We start from the raw sequence: 26,121 nt of genomic DNA, 5'->3' as shown, positions 1-26,121 counted from the left end.
ATAGGAATTTTTCTTGGCCTGGTCTTTTTATAGCATATAGCTCCCTTGAAAATATGCTACTGTAGATCAAAAACTGAAGAAAACAATGAATCAACATATGGACATTACCTGTGCAAAGATCAATGCTGCTGCAGTGAAGCAATCTGGTATTCAATAGCAAAAATTAGGCTTTCTTGTCAGAGGTCATTTTTTGGGGGAAAAAGAAAACAAGTGGCCAAAAATACTATACACAACGGTAGACTGGTGTGTAATAAGCAAACAAAAAAGGCAGAATAGTGGGTCGACCTTACAATAGAGAGAGAAAATAAAGATTTTTTGTAAACTGGTATCGAAGTACACTTCCTGCACAGAGATTCTGACGTTTCTATGGATACCACACATGTCTATATTTAAATAACAGATTTGGTGGTACAGCCAATTAAACCAGATGTTCTCCCTTTCACCCCTGGCCCCGGGAGGCATTGGAAAAGATGTGTTTGCTTGTGGATACATGTGAAAAACATATGAAGAAGATCTTGCAATAGGATGTAAATTGTCACAAGCTTGTTGAATCTGCTAATATCTTTTTTTTTATTTTGAAGTTTGACATTAGATACACAACATTACCTTTACCAGTAAATTTCTTTTCTCAGTTTGTGCAATGCACACACACTGAGTTTACCTTCAATTAAATTTTGGGAGGGCCTCAAAGAGAGGCTCAGTGATAAACACAGATGGCTTTTCCATCTGGCAGGACATTTAATAAAGGAGGGGTTTCATTGTGTGTTAGATAATAAAAAAAATGATGCACTTCAAACGTTCTGTACTAACACGATGCAATATAACATAAATGCTTCCTGTGGTCAAGCTGGATGGTGGGTATGTTATTTTCTTTTCAGTTCAACTAATCATTATGTTCAGTGTCATTTGAAACCTTGCTTTGCTTTATTGTTGAGCTGGCTCTCAAATTGCTTGTTGGCTCTTAATAGTGCTGTTCCAGTGGAAATATGCTGTGTGAACTGACTGGGAATATTTGGATAGTTACCGTTCAATGCCCTCCAATTTCATTCTGTGTCTGTCTGACATCAGCAGGCCTCCACCCCAAGCTGCCTGGAGGGACAGAATCAAAGAACACAGGCACTTTAGATAGACCATCTATGTTTCTACAAATGTGTTTCTAGAATTTATTACACACCCCTTAAAAATTGACTATTTAGATTTGGGAGCAGGAAGAGTAAATTACAGGACTGTGGACTACCAAATATTAGGTCCTTGTTAGTAAATGATCAACATATTGATTCAGTCTTCCTCACAAAATTGGTTATGGCAAGATGAATATGAGTCAAATGTGACTCTAAGTCGCATTTGGATGCTTTATCAGATAAATGTTGTTGTGAATTGGGGCTATGTAAATAAAATTTAATTAAACTGTCTCAAAAAGTACTTTAAATGTTATAAGTAGCAGTAATTTGAAAACTTGCACAACATCAAATTTATTTGCATGATGCTAGTGGTGTGCACACAACACTCGGCAATCTGTACTTCCTGATTTTAGATTTCAGATTCTCTTTTCTCAAACACACAAAACGGAAAATAAAACTGGTGCATGAAAGACTCAACTCAAATGTAATAATATGCAATTATGCACAAAGAGAGACTGGTTTGAGTGTATATTGTATTACTCCTGAAGTAGGTGCATAAATTATTTACATAGTCCAAACATGATACTGAAAACAGAAAGCAAGTATGCGCACTGTAATCCATTTGATTTTAGGAAAACATTTTGGTGTAGGTCAAAGGTTACACTGTAAATAATGTCCTCTGTGTGAAAGCAGGGAGAGGTGTAGAGAGCACTTACATCAACGTGCATCCAGAGTGTGTGTGTGTCGCAGATGTCTGCAATGGCATTAAGGGGATCAAAGGCTCCATACACAGTAGTTCCTGCTGTGGCGTTCACATAGAAAGGAACCAAACCCTAGAGAGAGGCAGGGATTTGTACTGACAAGGATTGTTTTTACTGATGTATTTTTTAAAAAACCTTTCATTCATACCTTTTCTTTAGCTGTGGCAATGGAAGTCTCAAGTGCTGCAGGAATAATTTTCCCTCTTAAACAAAAAGTGTATACATGTTCAGTAAATAGAAATGTGCTATTCCCTTTCATTAATCTATAACACATGAAAATCAAATCTATTTATGCCAAATATATGCAATATATTGTAATATAGTGGATCAGAATCAGAGGAAATTATGTAATATAATGTATGACACACATCACTATAAAAATATTTTTATTGTCTTTTGTTTTTTAATATCTATGAAACATAATATCAAATATCTTCTCCTATTGGAACAATTTTAGCAAAACATATAAATGAATACAGACAAACTGGGACAGGTGAGCAAACATGTTTGATTAGGCCGGGTTAATGTCAGGTGTGGTTAGCATGCACCTTACTCACCTTTCATCACATTTCACCACAACCACATTCTCAGTGCCTATGCCCAGCACAGCTGCAGATTTCTTTATTGAATAATGACTCTGAATAGAAGGAGAGAAAGCCTTTCATCTGTATTTGTCTCACTTCAATATCAAGAAAAAGACTTAACCCCTTGATTCAACTGAAAGAAGTGCTCATAGTGGTTCCATTAAGGCATTTGCAGGTGCTCGTTTATATTTATTATTCTGTAATTGTGTTTCACTCGTGCTGCACACAAGCCATTTTAGGATATTGCACTGACAAAAACAGCCAACCATAAACAGCACAGTGCAAAGGTTTTGAGCCAGTGCCACCCTTCTTTTTCATTGGCCTAGTTATGTATTTTCACTTTGCTTCCAAAGAACCAAACTTTCCTGAAATTCTTAAAAGAGCTCATCTTGAGCAGCTCAGCTTTCTGAGAGTTTTTCAAAGTTTTAGTTAGTTCATCACACCACTTGATGCTTGACAGCCAGTCTGCATGTTTAACATAACAATAATCTCAAATGGTAACAGCATACTCTGGAAACACACAATGGGAAGACTATCAGTGATGAGCAGGCTTCCCAATAACCCTGATCTTATTTTTGAAGCAGTTTGGGATCATCTTGACAGAGAACAGAACAAAAGACGGAGAATATTAAAAGTAGACCTTTGAATGGATTTCTGAAGACTACTTAAAGACATCTGAAGAATGCCTTCCTGTTCAGGCTGTGCTGAAGAATAAAGGTACTCGTAAAAAATAGTGATATTCATTTTTAGTTTTTGGAATTGTAGAAACTCTGGTTTTTCTTATATCATTTTACATATATATTTCCCTTTATGTTTGCACATGCTTCACTGAACCTATTTACAACTTTCCTAGCAAAATACAAAGAAATAAGGGGGGGGGGGGGGGGGGGGGCTTGAAACTTGGATTGTAATTGGACTGAAGTACTGTAACTTCTTTTGAAGGTCTTATTAAACACAAAAATGTACATCAGACATGTTAGACCAGAAACAATGCAAGAAGTCAAAATAATGCCACTTTCATGTGGAGCTGCAGGGCTTACGCCCATAGATTGAGAGAGTGTGCGAGTTATGATTACATGTTCTGACGTGAACATGGCCAGCCGAGGCAGAGCTCCCATCCCTCTGGTCTTCACCTCTGGGTAGAAGTGATACCTGGCCAAGAGGATGCTGTACAGATTGGATATCGTGCCTCCTATAGAAAATAGAATGCAAGTAGAAAGTCCATTGTATACCTTTCTTTAACTACTGATACTCTAAACTCAATTTACTCAATCTAAACTCAAAGTCAAATCAATTTTGTACTGATTTGTAAAGAGTGTAAATCATGGTGTGCATGCATTTTGACAAAATCCATGGCAGTAAAAATTCCCCTTAGTGCATAAAATGACCATAATATATAAAAAAAATAGCTTTATCATTCATAGAGGTCAAAGGTTCAGGTTTTTCTTTAATTAGTCAGTTATCCATATCTAAAGGTGTTTACTTTTAACTACTTGAAGCAGATTTTTGTCATATCTTTTTTTACCTGGACAGAAGAGTCCGTCACCCTCATCATCAGCCCACCCCACAATGCTTCGCATTTTTTTCAGCAGAGCCTCCTCAATGAGGAGGAAAACAGGCGAAACTTCATATGTGAACCTGGTAAAGAAATGTACATTCTAGAATTACATAGAAATGTAATTCTATTACAAATAAAGCCTGTAAAACAAGCAGCATCTCCCAGCCAGTTTTAGATAGTTGCACATTCTCATATAAAACTCTGTGAACTCCGCTAACTGGTTTACAGCCTGTGGTTTTCTGAACAAAAGAGATTCATGCACATGATAATATTTAATCATTCTATGTCTATGTCTTAATAAATAATAATTGAAGAAAGAAGTGTTTTACTGGTGATTCCTCAAGGTGGATACATGAATACAACAGCACCCTGACTGCCATTAGGTATCAGAAAGAAATCCTTGGATTGTCAGAGCCTACGCTGGTGCAGTGGGTCCTGGGTTCCTCATGGTGCACAACAATGCCTCATATGCCTTCTGTGGCAAGAGTATGCATTTTCAAAGTGTTCATCCATTTTTTTGGACTATACATACATTAATATGTAAGTTTACACCAGGGGTCGGCAACCCTAGGCACGCATGCCACAGCTGGCACGCGAAGGGTTAACTGATGGCACGACCATAGCTGGACTGGCCATCGGGCATACCGGGCATTTGCTCGGTGGCCCGGTGACTTTTTTTTTTCTTTGTAACGGTATAAACAATGAAAGGTGGTGGATTGGCCAGATGCTGGTCAGTGTGTAAAAATAACTCAGTTGTTTGGTGGTGGCTATGGCGGTGCTTCCTCAGATTCAGTAACATTAGCAAGTGGTGGAGGCCAGCAGGTGGATGAGAGAAAGGGGAGGCAGGAGGAGAGCCCCAAGGCAGCTGCAGGTCCGAGTGTCAGGTGAACTGAACTTCAGGTAAGAAGTTATGACCTGCAGTCTATCTGGGTCAGATATAAACCAAGTTTAGGTGGAGTTTATTTTCGTTGTGCTGACTTTTTACAGTCAGTTACAATAACTCGTACTGCGTGCTAGCTAGCATGATGGAGTTTCTATACAGCTGGGTGGGTGCTATGATGTTACTGATAGTGAAATTTATTTTATTCATAAGGTTAGTTAGTAGAGTTGCCAACCGTCCCGTAAAAAGATGGAATCGTCTCGTATTGAGCGAAAATATTACGCGTTTGGTGTTGAGCTGAAAAAGAACAGTTTGTCCCGAACTTCAGCTAGAATGGAAAAAGACACAAAGCTGGAGTTACTCTGTGTTTACGCTGCACAGCTGCCTCTTCTTCTCTCATTCTCTCCCCTCTCTCTCCTGTTGCTACTTTAATCATGAAACTGATCAATGATCAGCTGATCGTCTCTCTTGTTTATTTATCGCCCACTTTGCTCCAGAAAGAGGAAACCAGCGGATGTCGCGCTAAACAACAGCAGCACGTTTAAGCTTGATCAGCTGTTGTTAGAATTTATTTAATATTACTTTCTAGTATCAGCTGATGTTTGCTGGAGCCACAGCTGTAAAGCTGCTGGTCATGATGTCGGTTTGGATATGTGGTGAGAGGGAAACATGAAGATGAAACCAGGAGATGTCCTTACTGAACCATCAGAGCTGAACAGGTGATGGAGAAACAGGTTTACCTTTTAGGTGACATGAATGAGTTGAAGGGAAGTTATGAACTGTTTCTGAGAGACAAATAACACCAGGATCCTTTTCTAAGCAGCTGACCGCTGGTAACTGTGCAGGGGCGGGTCTAGCAAAGTGTTGCCAGGGGGCCAGGTAGGGCATTAACAGGAAAAGGGGGGCACAAAGAAACACTTTCTTATTCTCATTTAAAATGTCTCGCTTTTATTAAATAATTATCTGAAGCTTACAACCAAAGTTTTTATTTTATTTTATTTTATTTTTTTGTTTCAAAATAGCTGATAACTATTCGCTGATAGCTGCCAACATCTGTGCACAAATATAATTCTATAAAGTTTTTCTATATAGTTTGTAACTGTTAATATAGAGCGTTCTAAAATTGATTGCTAATGCAATCATATGGCACACTGACTTCTGAAGAAATTCTAAATGGCACTCGTCACCAGAAAGGTTGCCTACCCCTGGTTTACACACACTCATCGGCATCGGTGTAATGGTAATTTCAATTATTTCTTTAAACAGTTCTTTTTCCTGGTTGAAATGATTGTCCATATTTATTTAATGAATTAAAAATTCAAATCACAGAGGAGGGGCCTGAAAGCTGGAGACTCTGGCTCCTATCCGGTTGTTCAGTCTGACGTCACTAGCCGTGTCTGGGCCTAAACTCTGCTGCAGGTCCATATATCAAACGATCACTATGGCATTACTGAGAGTTGAAAAACTGTCTAAAGTCTTTCATCTTTAATAAAATGATCAGCGTTCTGCTCTACCAGGTGTAACAATTGAGTTTAACATTCAGGCATCCATTAAAAAGGAATTTATGACATTTAACGGAGTTAGAAGTTAGCAGGGAGTTAGCTCGCTAGCTTCCATCTAAATACAATATAGCATGTCCTGACTGCGGGGTTTTGGAAACAAATTAAAACGTACAGCTCTGTTATCACTTCCAGCATAAATGAAGACAGAAAACTAAACAGCAGTGACGTTTGTAGGGTTACTGAAGTTGAGCTACCTGGTATATAATGATGTGCTACGTGACCGCTAGCGACACAGCTATGTTAGCATAATATAAACAAGCTAACTTTTTTTCCACTCGATAAAAGTTACCGTGAGTGTTCTCGGTGGTCAGGAACAAATGTAATCGCATGGCAGGATGCTGTAAAAGGACCAAACTTCAGCCAGGAGAACAACTGAGATAATCCATCCACAATACGAGGTTAGTCATTCATACTGCTGCATGGGCTGGGCTGTAGTTACATCCTAAGGTTTTAAAAACTGAGCTTAAATAAATGATTAGCGGTAATAAAAGCCGAGGGAGGTCAACAGTGATCACTGACTGTTTTAGGAGCTTTTTGAGATCAAATAGAAGAAAATACATAACATTAAACATGTTAACAACACAAAAGCCATATTAAACGCAGACTACTTTAGACCTGGAAGTAGGATTCGTCGCACTATGAGGTCTTTAAGATAAGAAGGGTCTTGATTATTCAAGAGCAGGAGGACCTTGCAGTTGCAGCAAGATTTCAATCCATTACAGCTTAGTGTGTCACCAATAGTGTTCTTGGTGAGCGTGGTTCCAGCTGCCTTCAGATCATTAACAAGCAAAGGTCAAAGGTAATTTTATATTTCCTCCATTTCCACCTTCTCACCAAGCTTTTCACTGATGGTCTTATAACAAATTCCAGCCTTGTGCAGGTTTATAAGCTTGTCACTGATGTTCCTTCACAATTTTTTAGAATTGCCCAGGTTGGAATGGAACAAACTGATTTTATAGACAGCTTTCTACATTTAACAAGTTCCAAATCCAAATCCAATTTATTTATATAGCACATTTAAAAACTTTAAAAAGTTTTCCCAAAGCGTTGTACAAGAACAAAGCAATAGATAAACCCACTCACACTAAAACACCTGCACAACACACCTTAGTTCTATCCGGTCGTTAAGTGATGACGCGACGAATCCTACTTCCGGGCCTAAAGTAGTCTGCGTTTAATATGGCTTTTGTGTTGTTAACATGTTTAATGTTTTGTATTTTCTTCTATTTAATCTCAAAAAGCCCCTAAAAGATAAGATAAGATAACCTTTATTAGTCCCACACGTGGGAAATTTGTTTTGTCACAGCAGGAAGTGGACAGTGCAAAAGTTATGAGGCAAAAATTAGAATACAATAAGAATAAATACAGTACACAACTGTACAGAATAGAATAAAATAAAATACTATATACAGTAGAATAAAATAAAATAAATATACAATAAGATAAAAATAGAATACAAATACTATATACAACTGAGTAAAAATACAACGATGACTGAAAGGATTATTGCACTTAGTATTATTCTTAGTATTATTAGTAAAACAGTCAGTGATCACTGTTGACCTCCCTCGGCTTTTATTACCACTAATCATTTATTTAGGCTCAGTTTTTAAAACCTTAGGATGTAACTACAGCCCAGCCCATGCAGCAGTATATGAATGACTAACCTCGTATTGTGGATGGATTATCTCAGTTGTTCTCCTGGCTGAAGTTTGGTCCTTTTACAGCATCCTGCCATGCGATTACATTTGTTCCTGACCACCTAGAACACTCACGGTAACTTTTATCGAGTGGAAAAAAGTTAGCTTGTTTATATTATGCTAACATAGCTGTGTCGCTAGCGGTCACGTAGCACATCATTATATACCAGGTAGCTCAACTTCAGTAACCCTACAAACGTCACTGCTGTTTAGTTTTCTGTCTTCATTTATGCTGGAAGTGATAACAGAGCTGTACGTTTGAATTTGTTTCCAAAACCCTGCAGTCAGGACATGCTATATTGTATTTAGATGGAAGCTAGCGAGCTAACTTCCTGCTAACTTCTAACTCCGTTAAATGTCATAAATTCCGTTTTCATGGATGCCTGGATGTTAAACTCTGATCATTTTATTAAAGATGAAAGACTTTAGACAGTTTTTCAACTCTCAGTAATGCCATAGTGATCGTTTGATATATGGACCTGCAGCGGAGTTTAGGCCCCGACACGGCTAGTGACGTCAGACTGAACAACCGGATAGAAAATCTGTCCATTAGGCAGCCAAGAAGCCTAAAGGATTTTCTGAGATGTATTCTACTGTGCTTCCCAACAAGGGTTTCTCCACCAAGTACTAAGTCATGTTTTGATTGGAGATCAAATACTTATTTCCCTCAATATTTTTTCTCAATGACATGCAAATCAATGTATAACTTTTGTATAATGTGACTTTTTTGAGATCTTACATGTTCGTGTTGGCTGTTGAGGTCAACCACTCGCCAGCCACACCAATCACATCCAAACCTGAAGAGAGCTGATTGAAAAAACGTGGATGACCTGAAAAACATAAGTAAAGAAGAATTAGTGTATATATAGTTTTATAGTGTGGGTTTTTTCTGTTTGGGGTTTATATATGTGTTTTTATGCTTATGAGTGCATGTGTGTGTGTGTTATAAAATAATACATAATACTTTACTACTAAGGTTTGACATTTCTTGTGTGCATTTATACATCTCCAATAAAATAAAGACAACAAAGAATGTGATTAAAGATGTACAGTAACAGAAATGTCCTTCATTATTCCCTGTAACAGGGAAGCCTTGTTCCACCAGCAGTTCCGGTTAAAAGGGTTTTTTCCTTCCCACTGTCACCAAAGGACGTGCTCAGAGGGGTCACATGATTGTTGAGGTTTTCCCTGTATTCTTTTAGGCTCTTCACCTTACAGTATAATGCACCTTGAGGCAAGTGTTGTTGTGATTTGGGGCTATATAAATAAAACTGAATGAAACTGAATGTATTTGATGTCTGACTATTGTCTAAAGAATATTTAATCAATTTCTTTCTAACAACCCACATTCTGTTAACCAATACTTTTTATACCTATAGTGGTGCTCTTAAGGCATCAGATTGTTTGTTTGGAAACACTGGCATAAAAAGAGTAACTTTGGTGCATGCATCATTTTACAGTATTTCGGCAGCTGTGCTTGGGTGTGCGCGTGCGTGCATGTGTGCTTGAGTGCATTGGGTTTGGAGTGGCTGACTTGCCAGCATCCCACGAAGGTGCCTCTGACTTTTAAATGTTTGGCTCTTGGTGAGTGGGTTGGGTAAAGTAAATTCAGTTTCCCGATGAATAATGCAGTGGCAATTTTTTAGACAGCATAGATAAAATGCATAAGGTTGATTAGAGTGGTGTAGTGGTGTCCTCGGGATTCCCATATGCTTGTTTGCCATTCACCTAGGGACCATTTTTGATCCAAGGGTTACAGACACAATTTTCTTTTACTGGACCTTCTCCACTCATGTCTCCTTGCAAGTCTCTTCAGTTAAAACATATCATCTCCATTAGAAGAAAAATTGAACCTGGATTTCAAATTTAGGATTGACGACTTTGTTGTTGACGAACGTGCCCCCCTGGCTCGTTACCCACATCTGGTCAGAATTTCGAGGCAGTGGGAATATATTTTCTTAGAAAACTTGTGACATGCTCAATAATTACTTTATCTGCTGTATACGAAAAACACGGGAGAACTTGGACCAGGAATGCTTCGCTAATAAAGAGAGTTTCAATCAAGCAAAAACATTTTCAGTCTAGTCTGGTGAGATCTTAAAAACTCAATGTCACTATCATACACAGGACTGAGGATAACGGTGCTGATTGGAAGAGGAAATCTCATGGTGAAATTTTCCTTAGCCATAGAAGCAGCATCAGTGGTGAATATTATTAAGTATTTTATTACTCCTTCTGTTTACACTGATAAAGTGATGGCAGCTGAGATATTAAAGGTAAGGGCAGTGTTGGAAAATATGAAAGTTTTTTTTATAAATGTTTTTTCTTTTAGCTTGTGGTTAATTTATAATGCTGCTATGCCACAAACTACTCCATAAGACACTGAAAAACAAATTGTTCCTTGCATTTTCCACAAATGACAGAGAACAAGGTCAGAAAGTACAAGTAATATATTTTCCAACGCACTTCCTGCCATCAAATGTTTTAGAAAAGGTTCTTTGTACTAATCAGTGGGGAAAGCAAATATTTGCAGCCAAGGTTCATTAGGAAAATGTAGACTGCATAAAGAAGTTATGGTTCTACATTGTGACTCAAAACCTGACTTGGTTCTACATTCGCTGGAGCACTTGGACAAAACTAGGCTTATTCACTGCTGTTTAGTGTGCTAAAAACCAATTATATTTTTCAAAATAAATACATAAACAATTAAGTATTAATAACAAGGACCTGCAGAAGCACTTCAGCAGATTGCATGGCACACTGAGCACATCTGAATCTCAAGTGATCCAGGTAACGTAATTTGCATAGAGACAAATCCTCCATTGTTGAGTGGAACAGAACTTCTTTGTATTTTAAGTTGCAAAAGAAACACACATCTGTAGGTAAGAACTCAGACCTGACACAATAAACATATTTTAGTACTTCCCATACCTGTACTAACACCATATTTGAGGGTGTCTCTACAGTCCACTAGTAACTGCTCCAGAGTTTCTGGTTGTACTGGCAGGTCAAGACTGAAGCCCTCCAGTCCCTCCTTTAGCTGATGAGGATGATGGAAGTCCAGCACCTACATGGTAGATACTATTTTTTACATTTTAAAATCATACACATTTTAAATCCTACACATACATAAAAACATTTTCAATCATGTCAGTTTCGCTGGGATTTTAATATGGGGACTCATTCCTCTATCATTTTATTAAGAATTACATTTTTTGCCAGTAGGTAGAAGTGAAAAGTGAAAAACAGGATTAACAGCATACATGTGCTTTACATATATTACAAATAGACAAAGTGATTTGAAATTAATGACTATTATTTTAGTTTTTTAGATATTAAAGTAATTCTATAAACACAGAATAACCTGTAAAACTACTGTATATACAGTACTGGCCAAAGGTTTTTAGAACACCCCAATTTTTTGAGTTATTTATTGCAATTCAAGTCGTTCAAGTCCAATGAATAGCTTGAAATGGTACAAAGGTAAGTGATGAACTGCCAGAGGTTTAAAAAAAAGGTAAGGTTACCCAAAACCAAAAAAGAATGTACATTTCAGAATTATACAAAAAGGCCTTTTTCAGTGAAAACAACGTGAGTCAACAATTTAAAGCTGTTCTGCAGTAGTGGAGGTTGATTAAGCCTTGAAAGCTGGTTCTACTAATTCCTACAGGTTTGTTGTAGTGTGTAGTGTAGTTGTAGTGTGTTGCTACAAAAATGGTGAGAAAAAGGCAATTAAGTAATGTTGATCCAGTGCTTGTTACTGGGAAAACAGTGTACAGTTCTAGTTGGGAAGATCCCCACAGAAATGCATATAGGTTAATTATGCAGTCTGTGATGCTGTTGACATATTCACCATTTGGATCACAGAGCGTGTCCCAGTCAGGAGTTATGCAGAGCCTTGCTGGCTTCCTGACTCCACCTCCTCACAGACTTTGTGACAACAGGAGTGTGCAAAACAGAAAGTCCATGTTTTACAGTCAAACACACTGCTGGAAAGTTGTCACAGTGGACTCCAGACTGGCATTACACTACTAAGAAGAATATTAGGACACTAATGGTTTACACTAAGGCTGAACGATTTATCGTTTTCTGATCAAAATTGCGATTTCAGACAAAGTGATCACGTGATCACCAAAGCTGCGTTTTTTGTAGCACTCCTAACTGACCCAGGATCTGTAGGTTTTTTATGTTTTTTTTTTAACACACACATGTCATCTCTCTACCATCCTGCCAAGCTCACCAATCAGAAGTGGCATGCTACTGGACAGGTCACGCTAACCAATCAAAACTAGCTGGCCCCTTACGCTTTGAAATCTGAACATGTGATGATGGCTTCAGCCGAACCAGAAGCGCAGTTAGGAGATTTCTACGGTGGCCCTGAGAGGCCAAACGGACTGCAACTTAAGAAAACACCAGCAATAAGAAAAACGCTGCAAAAGCACACAGAACACAATGGAAATAGGAAAAACGACAACGGAAATAGGAATAGGAAAAAACAGATTTCCAAAAGCACAAGGGAAGTGTTTCTGGGAGACAATAACCCGGCGGACCAGTTGCAGGAACCCAAAACACGGTAGGTGTGCTTTATAATGATTCATATAATACTAATGACAGATTTTTAGGCTAATAGTTAGGCTAACACACTTACCTCTCATCTTTTCTTTCCTCACAAAACCGATAGATCCTCCACTTCTCTTAAGTGTCTCCCATCGCAATTCTTAGCATATTTTGGTCATCAGTATTATATGAATCATGATAAAACACACCTATCATGTTTTGGGTTCCTGGAACAGGTCCATCAGGTTATTATCTCCCAGAAACACTTCCCTTGTGCTTTTGGAAATCAGTTTTTTCTTATTTCTGTTGTAATTTTTCCCATTTCCATTGTGTTCTGTGTGCTTTTTCAGCGTTTTTCTTATTGCTGGTGTTTTTTTTAAGTTGCAGTCCGTTTGGCCTCTCAAAAACCAGCATGTTGGTCATTTGGGAGTATTGCGGGTTTGAGGCTGCAGATGTGCACCAGAAACAGGTACTGTGCAACACCTGTTGCATTAAAGTTGCAACATGTAGCGGAAACATAACCAACTTATACTGACACTTGAAAAATCACCACAGGCATTTGCATGAGGAGTGCATGACAAAAAAGTCTGCTGAAAAGTCTAGTGAAAGTGGCGCTCAGGTTCATTGTAGCAAACAGTCTATAATTACTGCATCTTTTGACAGCTGAACTCTGTTTGATGAGAGCAGCAAAAGATATCAGGCCATAACAAATGCCATAACATATTACATTGTCAAGGACATGGTGTTTGTTAACACGGTCACTAAATACAGATTTAAAAACCTCCTTTGCATGTTGGACAGAAGATATATGATACCCTCCCGCATCTACTTCAGCCAGGTTGCCATCCCACAGCTATATGCAGAGTGTAAAGAAAAAGTAGTAACAGAGCTGAAAAATGTAGAGTAAGAATGCACATGCATGTTTCTTGTTAATAAATACATTTGAAAGCACTTCTTACCTTTAGTTTTCATCCTTACATCATATTAATAGCTTTTAATGCTCTGATGGTATGATGTCATCTTCTGTGATGTTTGTAAATCTTACTGTACATTGTGAATTTTGTGCTGAAGCTTAATTTGAAGAATATCATGAATTGAATTGAAATCATAATTAGATCATTTCTAAAACTGTTCGGCCCTAGTTGACATATTAGTCTATCAAGGGAAAGATCACGAGTTGTATTCCAGGAGAAGACACAATCCCTTTAGGGTTGCACCAGGAAGAGTATTTGACAAAAGAAACAAAAAAAAGTTTGGCAAATTAATCATGTGCCTGATCTGGCAAGCACTTGTGAATAGGGGTACTGCTGTATTCTGAATCACGTACAGAGAAAGCTACTTTGATCAAAGTACAACTGTTTAAAGTAATAATAGAAACAGTACCTTAGAGCTCCTCTGATTAGACTTGCAGATAAAACCCAACAAGATGCCAACCAGTTCCTGCAGAAATCCTCTGGTCATCTCCTCACCGCCTGAAGCTGGGAGCAGGTCTGCGCACAGACACACACACACACACACAGTCATACACACACACACACACACACACACACACAATCCTTTCATAAATGTCAGGTGCCTAAATACTATTTGTTACTTGTAAGATGAAGCATGCACCAAAGCCAGTGTTTCCAATCAAACAATTTGATGCCTTAGCACCACTATAGGTATGAAAAGTCTTGGTTAATGGAATGTGGTCATTAGAAAAAGAAATTGATTAAATATTCTATAGAAAATAGTCAGACATCAATTAAATTCAGTTTAATTCAATTTTATTTATATAATTCCCAATCACAACAACAGTCCATCTTTGTGGACAAGTTGTGGGAAGCCCCCAGTATATTAGGCCTATCCCAGCATAACTAAGTGCTGGCTCAGGGCCGCCTGAAAAAGGAAAGTTTTTAATCCTAATCTTAAAGTAGAGAGGGTGTCTGTGTCACGAATCCAAATTAGGAACTGATTCCACAGAAGTGGGGCTTGAAAGCCGGAGGATCTGCCTCCCATTACACTTTTAAATATCCTAGGAACAACAAGTAAACCAGCTGTCTAAAAAGCAAGTGCTCTATTAGGGCGATATGGTACTGTGAGGCCTTTAAGATAAGAAGGGGTTTGATTATTCAATACCTTGTAAAGTTAATATGGAAATAATATATGCTTCCTCCTTCTAGTCCCTGTCAGTACTCTCGCTGAAGCAGTTTGGTTAAATTGAAGACTTTTTTCAGGGAGTTACTAGGACATGCTGATAATGAATTACAATCTTCCAGCTTAGACATAATAAATGCACAAAATATTTTTTTAGCATCACTCTGAGACAAGATGGCAGCTCTGGAGGCCAGGATCACTGAATTGGAGACCCAGCTGCGTGCCCTTGAAATATCTGTAGCTAGACAGGCCCTGTAGCCGGTGCAGTCGAAGGTAGTGTAGACTGTTACAGCACATGAGTTAATAACTGAACAACAAATCATAAACAAAAAGCTGTAGTTTAAGTATAAATGTTGTTTTCAATAAATTACATGCTCAGAAAATATTTTGTCTCACTCCCATTTCTTCTTGTTGCATGTTGAAGCGCTATACTTGTAACCAACCGATTGTATAGGAATTTCTTTCACTTATGTATTAATCATGTTATTGTAATGCCTTGGTGCCACTGGATTTTAACATGTCTGACACTCATACGTAAGACAAATGGTAGGGGGTGTAGTAAGGATGTTGGGGGAAACAGGAACTCCAGAGGACCAGTCTTTTGTCTCTTTGAGGACTCTGGTAGGTAGCAAGGGAGTGTGAACCTTAAGGTGTGAAACAGCTGTGTACTGCCTTTTGTTCCTGAAGAAGGTATTTAACTGAGAGCCATGCTGGGCTCAGTGAGACTCTGCTGACCGTCTGTCCCGCGGTCATGCAGGGACTTCATCAAGCTTGGTTGTCTGTTCTTTGTGTGTTTGGATCAAAGAATGTTAGCTACCGCTCACCGCTCGTCTGCAGGCTTTATTTAAATGGAAAAATTTCCACAATTATATAGTATTTATTTTATTGTCATTGTCAAGAACAATGAAATTGCGTTTGGGGCTTCCATACAACCCAACACATGCAAAATATGATTTTTATTGGTATTTGGGAGCCATATTCATGCAGACAGGAGCCGGACTTTATTTTGATGGGCACACCATGTGGCCAATACAAATATAGATGGGATCATACCATTATGTAAAAGAAAGGGGGGCAGACATTTTGAAGACAGCTACACAGAGAGACGGGGGAGTCAGATTTAAATGGAAGCGTGTTGGGAAAAAGTAAAGAAACGAATTTCAATGACGTTGGAGACTGCAAACCTAAGTGCAGAATTTATCAAATTAGGAGCTGGCTAAAGTGATACCCATTTTTATCTTCAGCCATTTTCCACCGTGGAGGACAAAAGGCTTCAGGTTTCAGACTGAGCCATGGCTCATTGTCTGAGTGTCTAAATGAGTCTCACAGGCCTGAATGTGTGTTTGAAGCCGTTTATAATTGTTAACTTGTTTGATCTGCTGCTCACCACAAATAAGCACCAACAGAAACTTTGGACTTTTGACTGTATTTTTACAAGTTTTACAGCTTTTCCTAATGATAAAAACCTCCCTTATGGCCGTTCATAAAACACTAAGTAACTAAGTCATAAACAATGAAATGGCAGAAAGGTTTCACTTACTATTATAGAAATTTCCTTTTTTTTTTATGACTACAGTTAAGAAAAGGGCAGTCTGGGCAATGAGCTACCAGAAACTTTTCTGTAATTTTACAGATTTATTTATTGAAGTTCAAAGTCTTGCTGACAGATTTCTTCTTTGTCACAGCAACTTTTTTTTTATTATGCAGAAAAACAGTTCAAATGTAACTTCTTTACACTGACAGAAAGAGGAGTTTCACTGGTTCAGGCCACTAAAGATCAAAGTGGGCAGTATGTGGCCTGTGATGTAAAATTAGTTTGACACCTCTAGTGCAAAACGAGCATTAAACAGAACTGGTCCAACCATTAATCTTAGTGTGTGAAGAGGACTCTCCATTTACATGCACAAACTGGAGTCTATTAGATAGATATGATACAAACCACTGCAGCACAGTACCTGTAATACCTACAGCATGCTCTAATTGCTCTAATAGGATATTATGGTCGACAGTATCGAACGCTGCGCTGAGGAATAGCAGGACTAGCACAGAGATGAGTCCACTGTTCTTATGGTCCAAGTAGGAAATGGTGTGCAGAGCCAGCACTGTTGTATAATCTGTGGATCTATCTGGCCTGTAGGCAACCTAAAAAGGGTCAAGTGTAGCAGGCAGTGAATATGTGATATGAGCTTTGACTGTATGCTTATAACCATGGAGGTGAGTGCTACTGGGCAATCATGATTGAGGGAGCTCACACTGGGTTTCTTCAGAACAGGGATGATAGTGTTATTCTGGAAGCATGAGGGGACTACAGACACCAGCAGGGAGAGGTTAAAGATGTCTGTGAAGACATCTGCCACTACGTCAGCAGCATGGTATCATGGTGTGGAGGGGCAATGCAAGCAGTGGTGCAGAACACCGCTGTAAACTCTCTGGGCAGATAAAACGGTGAGACGAGGTGTTCATGATCAGGAGAGAACCCTTATGAAACTGCTTGTACATCCACACACCACTGTTTTATGCACACATCAATTCCCCTGCACTTACCCAACTTTGTACAGTCCTAACGGTTATTGAAAGAACAGAAAGGTCCATTGGAACAATGGTCAATGGGATCCACCCATGTCTCTGTAAAATGAAAGACATTACAGTCCTTAACAGGACGTAGTTCGTCTAGCTTGGCGTTAGCTAGAAGAATGCTGGGAAGTGGGGAATGCTGTTGTCTGTTCCTCAGTTTGACCAGGACTCGAGGTCTTTTCAACCCTTTCCTCCGGCGGTTTTTCCATACCCACGTACAGTCAATTGGTGTGGTTCCTGATTGTGAATATTTGAGGACATCTAAAAGAGTATCTGTCATAGGTGACCAGTGCATTGCATGCTAAAAAAATAGCGCTACACGAGAAAAATGCAAAACTGAGGAGAACATCGAGTGATGGCAGCCATCCCCACTGGTGCCATCTTACTAACAGACTGCATGTGCATTTGAGAGTTTTACCAGGGAAGAAAGCATCTGAATTGATGCTTTCTTTATCAGAGGAGCCACAGTATCCAGAGTTGTATGATGTGAAGATCTAATACTGTTAAAAAAGATAATTGGCCTCTGTCCGAGCAGTGTTCAGGTAGCTGCTCTGCACTGTGTTAAATCGAGTATTTTACCTACTTTACACAATTTGCTTTACATAACTGGCCTCACTCACCTATTCATTCAAACACATTTTTCTATGCTTTTAAGTGTTTTCTATCTAACATTAACACACATTCACACTTTGGTGGATGAAACTTGGGTTAGTATATTGCCCAAGGATATTTGGCATGATGACTGCACCAGCCAAAGACCAAACCACCAACCTTCCAATGAAAACCAAAGAAATCATCAGACAAAACCGGGTTTCAGTAAATACTTAGAAATGTTCACTTTCTATGCCATATGTGAGAATAAGATCCAGAGTATGATTAAAGTAGTAAGTGGGTTCTTTAACATTTTAAGAGAGCCAGTTGAGTAGTAATAGATTAAATGCCATGTTGAGGATGTCATTTTCAGTATCTACATAGATGTACTAAATCACTGAATCCACTACATCAGTACAATATAAGTTTGAGAAATTAGACAGAAACTCTGTATAAGGACCAGGTGAATGATAAATAAAAACTTCACAGAACACACAGATCACATCGAATGTCCATGTGGGGTTTTGAGAGAAATATCACACTGTCAACTTCACACAGATACACAAATGTAAGCCGTGTTCCTGTCCCAGTGTAAACCTGGGGTATCTGGGCCTCCTGAAGTAAAGCAGAACTTAATCATTTGTGTGTAAATGATCACTATTTATTATAGTTGGGGTCAAACACGTTGTCACATATCTGTGTATTTGTGCGTGGATTTGAGCATGCATATGCGAGTCCTCAAAAATTACACACAAATCACAGTACAGATTGATAAATCTTTGTTTATGTTCATATTGTATGAATTCATAACACTTTTGAGGTAAATTTCTCTCCATATGTCTGGGTCTTTATGATTGATTAATAAAGTTGTTTACACTTTTCCTCCTCTGCCTGCGCTTCGAGGATTCTAACAGTTAGTATGACTTGGGGTGTTGATTCATGTCAAATAATATAATCCTTCTGCTGTAACCAGGTTTCTGTAATGCAGAATAAATCAATATATTGATGAATTATTAAATCATATTCTACTTTCTTTGTTATTTCTTTAATGTTGAAATAAACGTTTGATGATATTTGGTTTGTTTTTAAGTGGTCAAACACAGTCTTTATAGGAATGGGGTTTTGGGAGTATAACAGGAGGAGAGAAGCTGCAGAGAGGCATGTAAGACTGCAACTCTGCCTTCTGGTCTCAACCATGGACAATTATTTTGCAGGGGATTTAATAAATTTGGCCAGATTTGTGTAATAGGACATTATCTAAACATTTTTATTAAATGGGCTACACCACTGTGAGATGTAACAGAAAGAGTAAATGAGACTGTACAGCAGAGAGAGCCAACACCAAGTGACAGCACCACCCATCATTTATTTATTAAAATGTTGCTAACTGGAATCTTCACTTGCTCTTCCTGTGATGATAAAGACCAGACCTGTACGAATCTGTGTTCTCACCATTGCTGTAGATGCCACTGAAGTCAGCTGGTGCCAGTTTTCTTTCACTAAATTCTGAGCTCCGCTTTGGTTTGTCCGTGCTAGCTGTTTCACCAAAGTCCCTGTCTGAAATCACAATATGGAAGATGATCCCTGGAGGGCTTTCCTTATAACTGACTGAAACTGTGTGTGTGTGTGTGTGTGTGTGTGTGTGTGTGTGTGTGTATATATATATATATATATATATATATATATATATATATATATATATATATATATATATATATATATATATATTAGGGGTGCAACGATACACAAAATTCACGGTTCGGTTCGGTTCGATACTTTGGTGTCACGGTTCGATATTTTTTCGATACAAAAAAAATGTTCATGCATTTTTAATTTGTCATTTATTAAAATTATAAATATATATATTTCAACTCAAAAGTACAGTTTTTAAATTTAACCCTAACCCTTGTGCGTGTTTTTTATTTTGACAGCGAATGCGCACCTGCGGACCACTTATGTGCAGCCCTGGTTATTTAGCTCGTCATATTGCAGCCACAGAAATTATTTTGTCCATGAAACCATAAAGCTGCACTTTCTTTTTGCCTCATAGTCTGATTTGTCATAACTTCTCCGTTTTGTGGTAAGCTTTTCTTTGGCTGTCACTTCTTCACCCCGACCTGTCTTATTTGGCTCAGCAGAACTGAAATATAAATCCTGCTGCTTTTACACACACACTCACATAAGCTCAGCGATTCTCTGCGCGATCAACCTCTCACATGTTTAAGCTGCGGGAGATTTCACTTGTCATGTTTGCATAGTAAGCTAACGATTGATAAGACGATGTCAGAGGAATTGGTGCGCAAATTATCATCACTCACAGATCAGTGCTGTCGCTCTCTATACACAGTTCGCACGATTGCAAAGTGAAAGCAAAAAAACAAGCGCAAATTCAAACGCGATTTCAATATGTCACATATTGACAGTGGCTCACCGATGCCAATGACATAATTACCCAGCTACATTTCTGAAAGAATGCAAAAGCATTGACATATATTTTTCCTACAATAGCCCGACGGGCAGGGCAGAGATAGATTTTGGTACCCCGACTGGAAAAATCGCTAGCCCCAGGACGTCGGGCTAGCGATATTGCAAGCCCTGTATCTGATTGAGGAATCACTCATCTTTGGAAAAGAGAGTTTATTACAGAGAAATGTCTCTTTCCAAAATACAAGCTATACTATCTGCTTCTTCTGGGCTATATTCTCAGCAGCATAAGGAGAATCACGTGCTAACAGCTGTCTAAATGACTCGGCTAAAGTTAGTAGCATGCTTGCTTTTTTTTGGTCTGCTTCCACTTGTCTTTGCACTAGGATGATGTCGGCGTAAATGTGCAGTCATATTCGTTGTGTTCCCACTAGTGCATTCAGGTTAATCTCGTTGAAATGACCTTAACGCCACAACACGGCAAATCTCCGTTAACGAGCTACCGCCGATCGCCCCGTGCATGGGGCTAGACGGCCAACACGTTAACGAGCTAACTGCGCTAACACACTAGTTCCCACCCATGTAATTGAGCATTGCATGGTGCATCCAACATACTGTTTTACTTTAGTCCATGACTCGCTTACCTTCAGGGTCATACGTCACATGAAAACCAAAGTAATTCCAAACGCCAGATCTGAATGAGGGTGGGGGAGGTGCCCTGCGCTCTTCCTTCTGACTATGCTGTCTGTGTTGAGCGCTCAGTGGATCTGCGCTGGACAGTGCAGCCTAGGCGGAGTAGTCGAACGCAGATTCACTGAGCGCTCAACACAGACAGCATCGTCAGAAGGAAAGTTGATAAAATAAATTACAAATGTTGTATTGTTCGATACATATGGGTACCGAACCGAAAGCACTGTATCGAACGGTTCAATATCAATACGAATATCGTTGCACCCCTAATATATATATATATATATATATATATATATATATATATATATATATATATATATATATATATATATATATATAGAGAGAGAGAGAGAGAGAGAGAGAGAGAGAGAGAGAGACATATGTATATGACAGCTACACATGGTATTTTCACTAAAAATACTTTCTGAACAGAGTGTATATCTCTGCAGCTAACATGACAAACTCTTCAAGTGAAACTGCATATTTCAAAAACAAAAATCTTAAAGTCCAACATATCTAATAAACATGTATTTGGAAAGCAATGTCTCTTACCTGACAGCTTTAGGAAATTCATATCCGTACAAATCAGAGTCAACTGCTGAAATATGTTTCAAAGTAACTTGGTTGCATCCCACTATAAATTAAAAAGACATCCTCAGAAACATATTTCCAGCTTCACTTTTTCTTAGCGAGAATATAAACTGGATAAACAAACAATACGGTTACTTAGTTCTAAGTTCATACAACCTAAGACATACAAACACTGTGCTAGTCAGTGTACTGCATTTAAAGGACTGCAGGCAAAATAAGGTGTGGCCCACACAATGCTACTATGAGTGTGAGTAAATAGTTTCAAACAAGCACACCTGCGTGTGGTTTTGATTATAAAACATAAAAAGGCTTGGATAAATATTTACTTGAAACTTGAATGAGCAGATTTTTAGTATTTGTGATGCACATTTGATTATCATTAGGTGTATGCAATTTCTGATTCACATTTAACCAAGCCACGGGTGTTGCATCAGGAAGAGTATCTGGCATAAAATCTTTGCTATATTAAACATGAATTATCTAGAATGACATGTCCATAGCAGATAGTTCAGGGCATGGGTTAACAATGGCTGCCCTCCAGTGCTGCTGGCCAAAAATGTCCTGGAGGAAACTGTGCTACTGCTCGCCAAAATAAAACAAAGAAGGGAAAGGTGGTTCAGAAGCAATGAGACATGGACTTTGGAGGTGAGACTAGGGATTTTAAAAGTGGAGACTATGAGAGCTGGTTGATATGAAGGAGAGAAGGAAGGTAGATATAATGTATGTGGATGAAGCCAGGTTGAAGAGAAGTAAGGCCAGGAGCACCGGAGGTAGATTCACTGTGCACTCAGGTGATTAATGTACTGGCTCTTGTAAACCCTTTTCTCTTCACAAAGCACTTTATACAATCTGCCCAAGCACTTTTTAAAAATGTTTTTTTCTAAGTAAGTGCTATCTATCCAACATTTACACACGTTCGTAGTCCTATAGAGGTGGAATGTGAAGTAAAGAGGAGCCTGCAGATTGTTGTAGTCTTTACCTTACAAAATAAAGAGTCTCGAGGCAACTGTGGTAGTGATATGGCGAAATAGAAATAAAATTGAACTGAACTAAACTGAACTGAATTGAATTGCAGAATGGTGGTACGAGGGAATGTCTCTAAGCTACTAAAATGGTAGTCTATAGGATGACTGCAAAGTGATGCTGGTAGACGATGTCACATATTAGTCATCTGTTACCATCTATAGTTTTCTCTGAGCCCCTACGCAATCAGAGCAGTAGAGGCATGTTTAGCCGGTGATTTCAGCGCTAGTCTCACAGGTAATGTAAGCAAACCACTTTCCTCTGCCCTTTCTGATGTTTTCAGTTCCTCCTGACTGGTCAGCAAGCCACTCTCTTCTGCCCTATTTGGTGATGTCAGCAAGCCTCCTCCTCTCTGCCCTGGTTAGAGATGTAAGCCATCAACTCTCCTCTGTCGTAGCTTGTGATGTCAGTAATTTACTCTCCTCTGCCCTGGCTGGTGATTTCGGTTCTGGCCTGGCTGATGAGTTCAGCAAGCGAATTTTCCTTTACCCTGATGTCAGGAAACCACTCTCCTCTGCCCTGGCTGGTGATGTCGTCAAGCCTCCTCTCCTCCACACTGGCTGGTGATGTCAGCAACATCACCAGCCAGTGATGGGGGCTACTTTACAAGGGGGCTTGTGCTGCATGCTTAGGCCATCTTCAGTACACCAGGACCTGGGCTGCTGGCTGAGGCAATCTACACCACACCAGAGCCTTTACTGCACGCTGGATGAGGCCATCCACATTTAACCAGGGCCTGTGCTGCTGGATGAGGTCATCTAAAGCTAACCACTGTCTGTGCTCCTGGTTGAGGTTATCTACATTACACCAGGGACTTTCCTGCTTGCTGAGGCCATTTTAATTACACCAGGACCTGGGCTTCCAGCAAATAGTAAACAGAGCCTCACCAGGGTCTGTGCTGCCGGATGAGGCCATGTACATTTCACCAAGGCCTGTGCTGCTGACTAAGCCATCTAAAGCACACCAGGGCCTGTCCTTTCTCTGAGGCCATCTATACCACACAAAGGGCTGTGTTACCTGCTGAGCCCATCTACATTAATGTCAGCTTGTGTCATTAGTCAGATTATTCAAAGGAGCTTGCAAAGAAAAGCGTCTGGACTTCTTTAAGTTATTGAAGACGTTTCACCTCTCATCCGAGAAGCTTCTTCAGTTCTAAGGTCAAATGGCGTTTTCCCATCTGCTGCCTCACCTGTACCGGAGTATTCGCCTCAGAGAGTGGGTGTCTCTCACCGGGCTTCGGCCGCTCCCTCTCTCGCCACTCCGCTCCTCGCTCACCCACCGCCTGCCCCATTCATCGCACTTTCCACGTCGCCAGGGCGCCGCAAATCTGCCTCCCATCTCGCCTCGATGGAGGCTCTGTCGCTCACCGCGCCTGCTACTACATCTAAGAGTAGGCGAGGTTCACGCTGCCACCACGTTTCCTGTTTGGAGCAGCAGCATCCGGTGGTGAGCAAAACTGACTTTTTTCTTTCACCTCGCCATAATCCAGAGACTGTTCACCATCCACCTAAGCCAAAGACTGTGTACTATGATTATATTCTGGACTACCCAATTAATACTCACCATCCTGCCTCCAAAGAGACTATTCCACCATCACAAGCCACTGCTAAAGGCATTATCCCCGCTAAACCTGATAGTTTCTCCCATTCCCTCATTATTTCCTCACCCATCGCTCAGCCATTTCCTGCCAGCACGGTGGCCCAGATTCGGCCTTCCCCTTCACCTGTTTCACCTTCTCAGGTGAAGGCAGCTAAGGCTCAGCCTGTCCGTGTAACACCCCAACCTGTGCCAGCTCCCAGGACGAGAGCAGCTGTGACCCAGTCTGTCTCCACACCCGTTCCTGTTTCTCGGGTGGGGGTGACTGGTGTCCAGCCACCTCCCGTGCCTGTCCCAGCGCCCAGGCTGAGGGCAGCCGGAACCCAGCCTGACCTCGCTAGAGGCTCGGAAGAGCTAGCCTCTCCACCTGTCACTCCACCACTTCATCCACCTCCTGATCCTGCCTTTCATGCACTAGGATTATCCCTAGTTAGGCTAGCTGACCTGTCCCCTGCTCAGGCACCAGCTTTACTAGCCCAGGCTGCAGCGTTGTCACCATCTTTAGCTCTGCCCGTAGATCCGCCAGCCTTAGACTCACCAACCTCTGTTCATCCACTAGCCTCCCCCATAAAACCAGCTTCTTGCTTAAGTGAAAATAAATGGATGGTGTTTTTTTGCGCTAGTAAAGTTGTGGAGTTGTATTTTGTCTCGCATCAATTATATCATCAGTTATATCGTTATCGCAAATTTTCAAATATATATCGTGATAAATATTTTTGGCCATATCTCCCTGCTCTAGTTCATATCACTCTTTATAGCCTATTAGTTTCATGTTCGATGCACTCCGAGGTCATAGCAAATTAGAACAAACATCCTACTGAGTGATTTTGCAGAACTACCTTCTATTTCTAGAGTTGCTAATTATTTGGCATTATTGCAGAAAACCAGCCTATGAAATGGATGAAATCGTGACTGAGTCCCAGCGCTACACAAGGGACCTGCTTCAAACAAACCACCATGCCAATCAGATTACTTCTTCCATGTGAGGGTGAAGAGGTGACCCTTCTGGATAAGATGGTGAAGGTTTGTTGAACAGTGTGGTAGTAACACCAGGGAAAAATTAAACTTGCTCCTGTTAAATATTCTTAAGTATTTTGCTGTATATTTTTTCCCCAAAAGATACAGTAAATAAAGTAATGTTAGTAGTGGGTGATATCATGTAAACACTGTCATGATTTGGTGTAAACATTTTGTCATTTGTAAACTATAAATGACATGGATTCTACATTGTAACAGATGTGATGTTCTATAAAGTGGTTTTAATAAAATAAAAAAAGGCAAAAATTAGTTTGTTTCTTTAATCAACTTTTGAACAGCGGGACTCAGTCAGTACATATTCAGTAAATGCAAATTATTTACACGGCAGTGCACTACAGGTATAAATCTAGACCCCTATAGATAAAACATTATGGCATTATAGCAGTGACAACTCCTCCACAGTAGCAGGTGGGAGGTTTCTTTTTTGAGGACGGCTCCTTTTACCTTTCAATACGGATGGTCTGTTTTTGTTTGGATCAAGAGCCTTTTTTTGGGCAGCTGAAGAGGAGAAGTCTATCTTATGGCCAACCTCTGGCTGTATCTTGGTCATATTACCCAGCAAAACCCAGTATGCAGGTTCATCTGTAACAGTCCTTGTGCCACGGATCAACACTGTTGCTTCTACATTAAACAGAAGAGCAGGGACATGGCTGCAGGTCTCTGCGACTCCGGCCATACAGCTGCAGTGGGCGGCTTCAACCTTCTCTGTGATGCTCACAGTGACCCATG

At 39.7% G+C, this 26,121-nt stretch overlaps 1 protein-coding gene across 1 annotated transcript in view; it reads right to left on the bottom strand.

Annotated features, from left to right (window-relative positions):
• gad3 (glutamate decarboxylase 3) overlaps positions 1-21,737 on the bottom strand; it is a 34,786-nt gene extending 13,049 nt beyond the window's left edge. The window contains exons 1-11 of the mRNA XM_026150915.1: positions 21,697-21,737; positions 19,480-19,584; positions 14,107-14,213; positions 11,098-11,233; positions 8,906-8,996; positions 3,992-4,104; positions 3,543-3,658; positions 2,440-2,519; positions 2,031-2,085; positions 1,838-1,954; positions 1,025-1,089 (exon numbers count right to left, since the gene is read on the bottom strand). Coding sequence (XP_026006700.1) covers positions 1,025-1,089; positions 1,838-1,954; positions 2,031-2,085; positions 2,440-2,519; positions 3,543-3,658; positions 3,992-4,104; positions 8,906-8,996; positions 11,098-11,233; positions 14,107-14,213; positions 19,480-19,584; positions 21,697-21,718 — 1,007 coding nt within the window. The 5' untranslated portion in view covers positions 21,719-21,737. The remainder of the gene's footprint in view (positions 1-1,024; positions 1,090-1,837; positions 1,955-2,030; positions 2,086-2,439; positions 2,520-3,542; positions 3,659-3,991; positions 4,105-8,905; positions 8,997-11,097; positions 11,234-14,106; positions 14,214-19,479; positions 19,585-21,696) is intronic.
• Positions 21,738-26,121: the final 4,384 nt, after the last annotated feature.

This window comes from Astatotilapia calliptera, chromosome 18 (assembly GCF_900246225.1).
Source record: "Astatotilapia calliptera chromosome 18, fAstCal1.2, whole genome shotgun sequence".
Classification (NCBI taxonomy): Eukaryota; Metazoa; Chordata; class Actinopteri; order Cichliformes; family Cichlidae; genus Astatotilapia; species Astatotilapia calliptera.
Note: the sequence above shows the minus strand (reverse complement) of the source record. Positions and strands in the feature narration are given on the sequence as shown.